Consider the following 12562-nt stretch of genomic DNA (forward strand, 5'->3'; position numbering starts at 1 on the left):
AATGGGATCATAATTTATCTAAAATATATCTAACTCAATTAATATTCTAAAATAATATTAATTTAAAAAAGAAAAAAAAAAGGAAGATATTTATTATTTTTAGTGGTAATTCACATAACAAAAATTAAGACGTTTATAATGATTGTTTATTATTAATTAATCAAATTTATTTAAGAATTAATATTTTGGGACCATAGGAATGTGGGCCCGGGGTATCTAGAAAAATCTGTACCAATAACGTTGATTCTTTGCCGTCAGTCACTATTAACTGAGGGACTCCCTTTTACCCAACTGATCCAACGTTAACTTTGGACGAACGTTACCGAACCTAGCCTCGGAGTTTAGCTTCGGAGTATTCGAGCCTCGGAGTTTAGCTTCGGGTATTCGAGCCTCGAACTTGAAAATTTTCTTAAATTACAAAAAAGGAGAAGACCGAGTCCGGTCCGAGACTGACAAACGCAAAAGTTCGCTCTTCACAAGCCTAGTAAACAGCCGGGTAGTGTCTCCGAGCACAGGCCTTTGGGTTGGAGATAAGGCGCCGAAATTTTCTACAATCTGTGTAATCTTGAAACGTGTTTTCAAGGCATTTTTTCATTTAGATCTTCTTATTCGACTTCCATTGTTGTTTTATTCATGATTTTGCATTTTAGTTTTGTGGATTTTGATGATCATCGTGTTTTAGGGCTTTCTGTGGAATTGCATGTTGTCGAGTGTGTTTTTCTTCAATAATTTGGTTGATTGGGGGAATTTTTTGTTGGTGGTGTTGTTTTTCTTTTGGGGGTTCGGTGAATTAGAGTTGAAAATTGTAAGTTTGATCTTTTGTGTCTTTTTTTCCCTTTCATTATGATGTTTTTTGTATGGTGGAGTGAGCGAAAGTTCTGGGATCTCTTTCTACTTTTTCTACTCACATTTTAGCTGCGATCATCTTGCAGCAGAAAGGTGCTGATTTGTAGTTGGATTGTTTTTGAAGCAAGGATTTCTACCTTTTGTTTTTGGTTGGGGAATATATTAGTATTTGAAAATCTAGTTCAAAAAGTTGTTGATCAGAAAATGTAATATTTTGTTTGTGGTGGGAGGACTTGATTTTAAGAATGTGGCTTGCCTTTTATGATGCAATTACTTGGAGTTTGAAATTTTCTTGCTGTTCTTCTTTTTTGTAGCCAGGGTTTTGCATAATTGAGGGAAATTGAACACAAGAGAGACGTTTAAAGGTATGTATTCTAGTTCTTTGTATCCAAATTCAATCTATTGTTATGGAGGTTATGGTGAAATTTCCTTTGGTTTATTTGTTTTAGAGAATCATTTCATTTTTCAAACTCCTGTGCTTTGTTTTTTCTATTTGAGACGTGAAATAAGGGCGATCTTTGTGATTTGTCGAAGCAGGAGGCTTTTGTTTTTGCACAAGAATGGGTGATCACATGGTTTTGTGTGTGGACCGTCTCATTACGCCTGAAAGTTTGCAGTCGCTGCAAGGAACTACTGCTCCAGGATCTTCTTTGGAATCTTCATCTTCTCAAAATGCAGAGCCATCTGTCTGTGCTATTGCTGTTGAAGATGTGGATGAACATGAAGGGTCTGAAGAAGACCCCCTTATTCAGACTGTTGAATGTCGAATATGTCAAGAAGAGGATAGTATTAAGAATTTGGAGATTCCTTGTGCTTGCAGTGGCAGCTTGAAGGTACTGTTTATTAACTTCGATTGCAATGGTCCTTGTAGTTCAACGAAAGTGGCTTTCTAGTCTATAGGCACCAAAGAAGAGTATGTTTTGCTAATGTAGCATATGTCGGTGTCTCGTAGATTTATGGCCATACTCATTATGAAGTTATGAATCCTTAGGTGGTTGGCTTTGCTCGTTTGACTTATAGGGGCATGGAGAGAAGTTAATTATGATTGTCTTTATTGGTTCTGAGCACCATTTTGAGTTTTACCTGTCTTGAATTGTGGGAAGAGAGAGCATGATAAAATGAGAACTCATTTTTTATTCATAAATGTTCTCTGTATTTTCGCATTAGTTGGCTTTAGTCAAAATCATGGGATAACGTAAAGCCGTGGCAATGTATTACGAGTTCTCAGTTGGGAGTTGTAATGGAAAGAAACCAGTTTTAATGGTTGCGGTAGTTCTCAACGTTTCGAGCCAGACCTTTGAGTTGCGTTTGTTCTGTCCGTTGTTTGGTCAAGCTCTGTGCCACGACGCCTTGGGAGAAATTTGATTTTTATTATCATTATTACTGATATAACTTGTTCTGTTTTAGATGCTCTTCTGATTCTATTCATTTTCCTATTCCAGTATGCTCACAGGAAATGTGTCCAGCGATGGTGCAATGAAAAGGGCGATATAACTTGTGAAATCTGTCATCAGGTAAATTGTACCATCACCATTAGAAAATCTCGAAGAATACCTATTGTTGTCATCAATTTGAAGGGGGATTCTTCTGGCTGATTAGTTTCAACCAGTCACATCAAAAAGTTGATTTAAAGAAATGGTCTTTTTATTGGATGAGCGACGAATGGCTCTATCTTTGAATTTGGTGTGGGGTTGGTATTAACTAGTGAACATGACAGGCTCATGAAAAACGATGCAGACGGTGGTTGGGTTGTTGTTTCTTAATACATTAGGAGATATTATTATGATTTTGTAATCTCTGACATTTTTTCACAATAAAAACTTGTCGTAGAATGCTTCGGGAGACATTAATGATGGTTAAGCTATAACTCGTTTGAATAGAAAAAAACTTCACCCTCATTTACTCAAGGGAAGCGTGTTTACTGTTAAGACTAAATCACTTTTGATTCTCAAGTTTTTCTCTTAGTACTGTAAATTTTTTTCTTTGAAGGTCAAATCAATATGTTGATATTTTATAATTCACATGCTTTCAGAATTATCAGCCTGGTTATACCTTGCCCACACCACCGCCTCGCATGGAAGATGCCACCATTGATATCAGGTAAGTTTTGGTTCACCTAGTTTAACACATAGTTTTTGCTTCTTGAATTTAAACTCTGATTTTCTGTACCTCAAATGTGTTTTGCAGTGAAGGTTGGGCAGTTTCTGAAACTGCTTTAGATTTGCATGATCCACGGCTTTTGGCAATGGCAGCAGCAGAACGCCACTTTCTTGAGGCAGAATATGATGAATATGCAGATGCGAGCGCAAATGGAACAGCATTTTGCCGTTCGGCTGCTCTGATTGTGAGACTGATGACTCTTACCCTTGAACAAATTCCCCATATTAAACACTGTTTTCACACCATAATGTTGATTATCACTGTTGCTACTTTACAGTTATTGGCTCTTTTACTGTTGAGGCACGCTCTATACCTTACAAATGGTGATGGTGAAGATGATGCTTATACTTTCTTCTCGGTAAGTAAGACATTCATTTTTTTTCCCTTCAAGATTATTATGTTATGTACTTGTCACTGTTAACTTTCATGTACATTGACAGCTTTTATTACTCCGAGCTGCTGGGTTTCTTCTTCCTTGCTACATTATGGCATGGGCCATCAGCATACTACAGCGTCGAAGACAAAGACAGGTATGTCTCGAAAGTATGATTCTATGCTTCCCATTTGCATAAACTTAAGCAATCTTCTGTATTTTCGTGATTGAAACGTTTCTGAAAAATGTGAATTGATTGTCGTATGATGTTTTACTTCTCGTACAGGAAGCTGCAGCACTTGCAGCAACTGAAGTTGCATTTATGCTGCAGGCAGCACAAGGTCAGAGCCTTCAGTTTACTCTCGCACCAGGGCCTGTAGTTACTCCTCATCAAGAGCCACTCCAATAATGATGTTGCTTCATGCAGTGAGTGCAGAGAGGAATTATATATATTAACTTCAAGCTAAATTTGTTCCACTGTATTTCACCTTGGTTTTTTTTCCCTAAAAAATCAGTAAACTGTGTCATTCTTACTATATGCCGCTTAGAGCTCTCTCTAAGCTTCTTCTTCGTTCTCATTTAAACCTGGTGCCTCTTGCATTCTGTCATCTTCAATATCTGAGTTGTGTCTGTATATAATTCTGGATATCAATGAATCAGTGATGGCTACTCCACAGATTTGAGTTGTTTTATTCAAAATGTTCTGCTGTATAACTAATAATGTATGATTACTCTAGTCGGAATGCCCCTTTCATTAGAATCTTTGTGACTTTACAATAGATGGCCAAGTAATCTTTTATTCTATCTTAGTTGTAAGGGTAATCTTGTTGTATGAGAGACCATTTAAATATATTCAATATGATGAAAGAGCAGGCTTTTCCTAGTTATAATGCTATAAAATATGTAGTGGGGTGCACTTTAGCAAACTTGGATGATCTTTAATTAAAGGACCCTATTCTGAGGCAGTTTTAAGCAAGCAAAGTAGAGTGTGGGAGATGAAGGAATACGTAAGCTAAGCTTGTGGAGGGATGGTGGTTCAAAGATGGTCGGTCCTCATAGGTTCTAAAAGGGCAAAACTAAAGGAGTTAGGTCTCAGTCTTGAGGGTTGGGGCAAACAAAAGAGAAGAGACCACTGATAAAAGCATAAAAGAGCTTCATTGAAGCATATAATGAGAACCCAAGACTGATTCTCAAGACCAAATTTTATTGCAGGAAAAATATGCTTGCTTTTTTCTCTCTACTAGAAGCTCTCTGGTTTTTTATTTGCTTTATTGCTCTGTGTTCATCTATTCAGACTGGATCTAACTCTTGCAGTCCAAAAAGAGATATTTTACAAAGGTAAAGGGGCTTAGTGTCCTATTATTCTCACACGATTATATGAATGTTTACTACATAGACTGAACCGTAAAAGCATTTATCATGTGTTAGAATAATGTTCTGAAACTTGATCATTCAGTTTGGCATTTATTGTCTGGTGACATGGAACGACAGCTAACTGAGGCCAGTCTTGGTATGGTAAAAAAGGGCCTTCCCAGAATTGGAACAATAAGAAAGATCCGTATTCCCTTCCTTCTTTACCCTTTTAAATTCAAACCTGTCAAAGTTCTAAAACAGCTTCATATTGCTTCTTTTGCAGGCTTATGATAAGATGAATCTTAAGATTTCCCTACATGTTCTGGGCCCCAATTATGTCTTTTGCTTTTTGGTCATCCTATCCCATAAAAGGATGGAACTCTTGGCTTCTTACAACAATGAGCCATCATAAACTTTGGCTCTGCATATATCACAGACACATCCTTCTCCTCCTCCTCATCCCTTCCCTTCCTCACTGAATACATATACTTTCATCCCTCCTCTGGCTTCAACTATAAATGGGGGTTTTGATTCATAGGGTGGCCAAGCTACTTCTATGTATTGGGATTTTGGCTCTTCAGTCACAAGGAACCAATGGGCTGACAAACATTGTTTTAGCACTCAGATGGGACAAACTAAACATACCTATTTTCAACAGCTTCAAGCTTGTGAAGGATGATTGGCGGGGAACACTGGCTTTCGCACCTGCACCTTCGATGGGTTTCGATCCTACACGATTGAATAAAAGAAGGATTCGAAGAGGATCTGATCCCATTCACAATAAATGTTGAGATGAGAAGAAATGAAGAAGATACAAAAACGTTTCATGTTCGTTTGTTTTCCAAGAAAAATAGAGTGGTGGGAAGCCCTGTTGATGAAAAGATGGAAGTCCCAGACAGTTCATCAAAGATTGTTCGTAGGTTCCTTATAGATAGGAAGATTGCATCTATTTTGGGTACAAACTCAAGCTCTAACAAAACAAACAGCTTTATTTGGATGTAAAACAAAGAAAGAAAAAGGGCTTCTACTGTCATACATACATTAGGTGGCGCCCCATGCAACAGGTATCTATTCAGCAACAGTTTGGTTGTATTTATCTTTTCTGTTGACGATTTCATATGATTTAACAACTATTAGTCAAGTTCTATGCATGAATATTGGTTTCATTTCTTCAGCTTTAACAATTTGGTAACTTCTTCTGGTGTTTTTAAAAGAAAAACCTCTGCTAATGCATGCTGTCAAAAACTGAGAACAAGGTTGAAGATGATACGGTCCAAGGCTGCAATGAACTATAAAGGTGAACGAATAGACGAGTAAAGATTTCTAGACAGCCTAAAATCTCAAAACTACTCTGTTTTGAGTTAAGAGTTTCATTATCATTAACACAGCAACATGGAGAATGAATGATAGATCTCAGTGACTACAAAACTTCCTATTTATATATTGAATTCAATATCAATTGCTCTTTAGGAAAAGTTGAGATCTACGGTACCTGTTCTTCTTATCCCGATTAAATTTTATCTTCGACACCTTACGTGACACCGCTTGCCAAATCATATCGACAGCATCACCAGTCTGAGAAGGATACTGATATTCAAATTCATGCACAATTTCTATTATTCTCATCCACATCTCTGTCCACTTTTCTCGTTTAATTCCACGAAGAAGTTTCAGTAGATAACCCTCCCTTATAGAATCGACTGCTCGAACGAAGACACAAAATTCGGTGTAGTCCAGGACATCCTCATAAGGCAGCTCAATATCATCGCTGATAATAACAGGTACACAATGACTTGCAATAGAATCAAAAAGTCGATTGGATGATGGGGTATCTCCTGCAATGTTGAGGCAGAACTTCGATGAGGCCATTCCTTGGCCTGCCTTGTTGATCCCATTCGCCTTAACACTTCCAAAAGTAAAATGAACGTCTTCCTCATCTTTCAGAAGGTAATATAGTTCTTGGCGAACTACTCCTCCCTGAAAATGAATTCAAACATAAAATTAGAATAACTTTAATCAACTTCAAACCTTACCAAATAATTCTAAGAACACATGGTCACTAAAAGCAGAGAAAATGCAATTTGATGTTTATTGGTACATGAACTATGAAACAATGAAGTTCTTTACATAATTTTCTCTAACAAAGGATATAACAGGAGTGATCATTCCATTATATCAGCCAACTAGGCCTTATCAAGAACGATTTTCATCCATGTCTCTTGCAAAGAAGAATTCGACAAGATTTTTCCAGAACCCCAGTTCAGACTACCCGACTGATATAATCTAGAATCTACTCTCCACCTGTACTTACTTAGTAGTAGGCGAATAGTGACCCTATTTGTATGCGTACACAGGGCACGTTCCAAGATCTCTCACACTGAGAACCTAAGACATGGTTGATTGATAGTAAGTTGAAAGAATAAATGGATCGATCATAGGTTGGTTGAATGAATACACAGGGCGAATGGATCATAGACAGGTTTCGTCCCCTTTCGGGAACACCTTCTTACTAGTACGGTAAAACCCTAATGCAAATAGACCGAAAAAAGAACCGTTCTTTATATATCAACAGTTGGCAACATGTTACTGTGCAATGCTTGGAAGCAACTCTAGTTCATGGCCTTGCTCAAACCATTTTATACATATCAAGTTCATACATCGACCAAAAAGGAAGTTCTACAACATGCCTTCTCCATCAGTTCGAACTCTTTGTAATAGCAAAATGAGATTATTTACGAGTCGATCATATACAAATTGTATCCTATGCATTTCCCATCAACCAACAAAGGGATTTAGGCAGTGACATGAAACAGCAACACATCATAATTTAGGCATAAGGTAGCTTGAACGCCAAAAAAATAAGACACATCAGTAAGTTTTTGGATGTGACAGAAAGACTTACATCCTTCCTGTATATAGCTCCTTGAAAATACACCAAAGTTGGACGCTCATCAAATGTGGGAGAATTGTTAGGTGGAACCGTCTTCACCACATGTCTGTAAGGGGCAATGATATCCTTTTCAATATTTGCAACTGCAGCTGGGTACCTTCCAAAATCTGCAAGCACAAACATGGCCGAGTGGAGTTTCTTTCTCGAATCCAACATGCTATTCGGATGGTGAGCAATTATGAGATGATCCTTTCCACCCACTCGCCTCCACTCCTTCCGCCCAAACAAAAAATGCATCAACTTATGCTGTAATATCTTGTTCACATTAATCTTATCCCTCCCATGCAGCTTAGAATGTTGATTGTAACTCAAGGATGAGAAAAAGGGCACAAAAATCACATCTGCTTGACTTGGACGCTTCACCCTAACTGCTGTGCAAGTATGTTTAATATTTGGGACATTCGAAGATAAAAGATCAAGTGTAAGCCAGTATTCCATACTGTGCTGAAGATTCAGCCCACCAGGGTATGATGGGATTTGAGTTCTATTAGAGACATCAGGCCAAATTTGACCCTTCTCTCCCTTCCATCCCAACAATCCAAAGTGAAATAAAGGTGGAAGATCATACATGTATACTCTCAAACGAGCCTTTGCAGGATCACAGGCTAAATCTGTGTGAGTTTCTACAGAATCTTCATCCTTGCTGTTGCTAGGAAGCGGCCAATCAACACCCCTAGCTCTAATGGCTTCTTCGGGTTCCTCTGGTGGGGGTGGTACAGCTCGTGGAGGACGTTCCATTGGTACAATTGGTTCAATCTCTACATTGGGTTTTATGTGATTTGAAGTATGATTATTAACAACAATGAGCTTGAGCACTGAAGTGGGGAAGAAGGAATTGTAGTTGGATTGAAGGGTGAACACAGAAGAAAGGATTAGAAGAAACACAGAAACTGTTATCAAGTACAAAAATAACCTAGTCGCTAGCATGCGTTTCTCCGACATTGCTGAAGACAAGTCCGTAGAATTCAGAGAATCATAAAAAACACAAATCCGCCATTGCAATTCTCAAAACAAGCTATAAATTGAATACCGGAACATCGAAACAGAGGAGGTTTGATTCAGAAGCTTTGAATCAAGTCTCGAGGATTACGAAGATTGACGGAACCCCAGTTTCGCATCTAATCCAGAATTTCTCAGGAACCCACTAAAACAAATCCAATACCCAAAACTCAAGAACGAAACGGGCCAGCATTCCTCATTTTGCAATAGACATTGAAATGGGTATAATAAAGTGAGAAGAACCCAGAAGATTCAAGTTCCGGAGTTGGGAAGGAAGAAATAGATGAATGGAAAGCTTACAAATCGGAGTATGTTGGATTGAAGGCGATTGATTCTCCTCCATGAAAAAGCATCTGGGTTGTGAGGCATTAATGATGAAGGATGAATTGGAAGAAGGAGGGTGATGAATTTCTACGGCGAATTATAGAACAAACAGGTTTGAAATAAAAGAATCCCACTTTATACGGTTTGACCAGTTATTTTTCAATATTTTCTGGTTGCTTTTAAGTGGAAAACAAATCGCCTCTCTATTTATTGTGTGGTTGTTAATTAATCCCTAATTAATACCTAATTAATGCTCATGCCACCTTAACTAAGAACAATTTTCATACTCTCAATAAATAATCAATTAATTAATTAAAATTATGTAATTAAATATTAAACTTATAAATAAATAAATAAATAAATATGGTAAGGGAGTAGTTGGATAAAGCTTTTGTTGTGGCCTTTTTATTTTATTATCAATTTTAAAAAATAAATAAATAAATATGTCACGACAAAAACTCTCCCAACCTTCTCCTCTCTAGTGTTGATTTCATGCGCATAAACATGAAATGCATGACTTGCTTTGCTCTTATTAAGCATCTTAATTTTTTTTAATGATTCTTTTTTTTTTTTAAATAAAAAGCACCTTTTCATTTATCGATTTTGATCCATATTGATCTTAAAATCTATTGAATATAGGTTTAATTTGAAAAAATTGAAAAGAAATAACCAATTTAGGGATATTTTTTCGCGAGAAATGAGCTAAATAACATAAGTTCGTCACAAACTAAAGGTTCTAAACAAGTTGTAACTCGTTATATATGCCAAACATGTCAATCATGTGATTAGAAACGTGGTTACATTGATTGAGCGTTAGTAGCTTGTCTTAGTTATGGATGAATATGTTCGTAGGAGTAGAACACAAGCAGGATTCATAATTACTATGTAATATGTATTGAAAGTACCTTGTTCGTGATGACACGATGTAGGAACCATTAGTCCAACAAACGAACTCTAACAATGATCAAACCTCACATACAATTGTAGTTGGATTGCCAATAGGTTGGGAGGGCATGTCGCCATTAGTCTACTAAACTCCATGGAACCCCTGATCAATGCACTGAGTGTTAAGTTATAGACACGAGTATTCATGATCGTTAGACTAACCTATTTCAAACCGCTAGTATTAAAAGAAATCAGATTTACATCTAAAAAGTATCAAAGAGACTGAAAAATGAAGTAAGGTATCTTTTTGCATGTTGTAAAGGCGTTAAATATATATTCTGATTCCAAAATGAATTTATTTTATAATAATTTATTGGTAAAGAAAAAGTGGAAATGCCACGTGGGAAAATATAAGTTGAATAAAAAAGGAATATTGTTAATTAAATGGTCCTTTTTGTAGGTTACAAAATGCCTCGATTTTTACACTTTTTTTTNTTTTTTTTTTTTTTTTTTTTTTTTTTTTTTTTTTTTTTTTTTTTTAAATATATTAATCAATTTTTTGCATTTTTATAAAACTTATAATTGAGTAACTTAAATAGGACTTAAACTAGGTAAGCCAGCTGGGCCAATTTGGGCCTAAAGTCTTGTTTTTAAGAAAGCCCATTAGGCCCAAGTGAGAATATAGACAGGATAATTGCGGTTGGTTCAATAATTTTGTCTGTTTTAGACAATAATGCCACATTTTCCTTCTCAAATCATGCTTTACGCACGCTTTCTTTCACTAATTGGTACAACAAACCTTTGTTCAGCCTCAAAAAAAACATGTTTCAAAAGATGCATCCACAAAAACCACTCGAGAAAAGTTGTGCTAACACCATATAACTAATATCATTAGAAGTTAGTGCCCGTAAAGACATCTTACATCTAAATTGGTAAGAGTCGTAGGTATGTACGACGGCTCGAGTACTACGGGCATTAAATGGAACTGATGGGGTTCCCAAATTGAGCATACAATACTAGATGGGCTACCCTTAACACATATTGAAGTAAAGAAAGAGAGAGAAGAAGAGAAAGGGTAAAGAATGTTGTGTGTAATTTTGTCGTGTTTGATGGATGGGGGTGAGCAATTGAGGGGCCTAAAAGGAAAGAGAATAAGGCAGTGAGTGGGGGCAGTCCAATGAGTATGATTAGTGGGTGGTTGCTTTGTCCTCTCAAATGTCCACCCATTTTCAGCCCACAAATATGAGCCCATCATTATTCTCTTTTACCAAACCCGACCAAACCAAGCCATTACTTCGGGATTCAAACCATAGATTCTCCTTCGATTCATGTCATTTTATGCCCAAACTCGGGCCTCCTCCATCTATTTAATAGGGACCCCTTTGCAACCTCTCCCAATCAAGACAAGGAATACTAGTGGAATAAATTGAGAGAAAAGAGATATGTCCATTTAATCCACCGGCTGGGACATAAGAGGATTCACCGGGACAAGGTGAACAATCCCTATTTAAACGAAAAATGTGTTAGGATCGCACAACAACGCACACACTCCATATAAATGAACCCAAAGAATCGAATAGAGAAAATACAAGGAGAATATTGGCTAAAAGATTTGTATTGATGACTTCAAGTACGTACAGAATACACATAATACTAGAAAATACTAGCTTCCAAAGATTTAAACCTACGACATATGATCTAACAAATATATATTTATTAAATCTTTACGATATATATCTCTATCCGATCTTTATGAAATATCTTCCAAATACATCTTCCGACAGATCTAGGCATGAGGCTCCATATCCCATATCCCAACAATCTCCCACTTGAGACTAATCCAGTCAATCACAACAAAATGAAAAGGGGAGTGTAGAGAGATTTCTCCATACTAGTTAAATGGGGATGAAGATCAGATTCTCCATCCCCTTCCGGTTAGGAAATCCAATCCTCAGGAATCTTTACTTGGATTCTCAACAAATAAATGAAGAAATTCATGAAAATAGAGATTGAAATAGGAGGTGGGGTGGAAACCAAGAAGGCTTCTCGTCTCCGCTCCACCGAGTGGACATCTCTAGCCTTACCTACTAAGGTATGACATAAAAAGAATAGTGGTTGAAAGTTGAAAGAATGAGGTGGATCACTATATAGATTGGAATATCCATTTAATTGAACAAAGTTGGAGGGTTTTATTAAAGGAATGTTGTTATGTTACCACAAACTGGGGGCCGTGTTTTATGTGAAAGAATGAAATGGCAGTGTTGGAGAAAAACTTCCCTTTTTGCTGCAAATCAAGTGTTCTTCTTTTTCTTTCTAAAAGGCAAATGAATGAATAAAAGGGCAACAAAGCAAAGCAAGCCACGGACATTGCAGCCTGCACCCACACTCCAAATTAGAAACACTCCAAATTAGAAACTTGTGAATGTTTCACAATTGATCGTAATCGCCGTGACCAGATCACAGGAGATGTAGAAAAGCGTCGAATTCGTGTACAAAAAATATAACGCCTTAATGATGCAAATTAGATTAATTAGAATTTTGCGTTGAGAAAGGGTTTGATTGAGAAGCATGTGAAATTGTCCCACTTCACTTTAAAAAAGGGTATCAAATAAGCACATATTGCCGCCCATTGAAAAAAAAAACAAAGCCTGACTTTGGATACATACGGCTCC

The 12562-nt window shown here is 37.0% G+C and overlaps 2 protein-coding genes across 4 annotated transcripts; one reads left to right on the forward strand and one right to left on the reverse strand.

The window, feature by feature from the left end:
- Positions 1 to 425: 425 nt before the first annotated feature.
- Positions 426 to 4093, forward strand: LOC111788394. 3 transcript variants are annotated; one of them, XM_023668726.1, is made up of 9 exons: positions 426 to 583; positions 1161 to 1211; positions 1384 to 1679; positions 2289 to 2360; positions 2879 to 2946; positions 3034 to 3190; positions 3284 to 3364; positions 3447 to 3536; positions 3666 to 4093. In XM_023668726.1, the coding sequence occupies exons 3-9, from the start codon at positions 1407 to 1409 to the stop codon at positions 3786 to 3788; spliced, it is 864 nt and encodes a 287-aa protein (XP_023524494.1). In that variant the 5' UTR covers positions 426 to 583; positions 1161 to 1211; positions 1384 to 1406; the 3' UTR covers positions 3789 to 4093. The 3 variants fall into 3 exon arrangements, with proteins under 3 accessions (XP_023524494.1, XP_023524496.1, XP_023524495.1); XM_023668728.1 differs by having other exon boundaries at positions 433 to 583; positions 1165 to 1211; XM_023668727.1 differs by having other exon boundaries at positions 433 to 559.
- A 1896-nt stretch (positions 4094 to 5989) lies between these two features.
- LOC111788393 (probable arabinosyltransferase ARAD1) lies at positions 5990 to 9176 on the reverse strand. Its single transcript, XM_023668725.1, has 3 exons — positions 8982 to 9176; positions 7635 to 8826; positions 5990 to 6709 (listed from the first exon to the last, which is right to left on the reverse strand). Exons 2-3 carry the CDS (start codon positions 8622 to 8624, stop codon positions 6188 to 6190), a joined length of 1512 nt encoding a protein of 503 aa, XP_023524493.1. The 5' UTR covers positions 8625 to 8826; positions 8982 to 9176; the 3' UTR covers positions 5990 to 6187.
- Between the last annotated feature and the right edge of the window lie 3386 nt (positions 9177 to 12562).

The sequence above is a fragment of the Cucurbita pepo genome, chromosome LG02, assembly GCF_002806865.2.
Source record: "Cucurbita pepo subsp. pepo cultivar mu-cu-16 chromosome LG02, ASM280686v2, whole genome shotgun sequence".
Classification (NCBI taxonomy): Eukaryota; Viridiplantae; Streptophyta; class Magnoliopsida; order Cucurbitales; family Cucurbitaceae; genus Cucurbita; species Cucurbita pepo.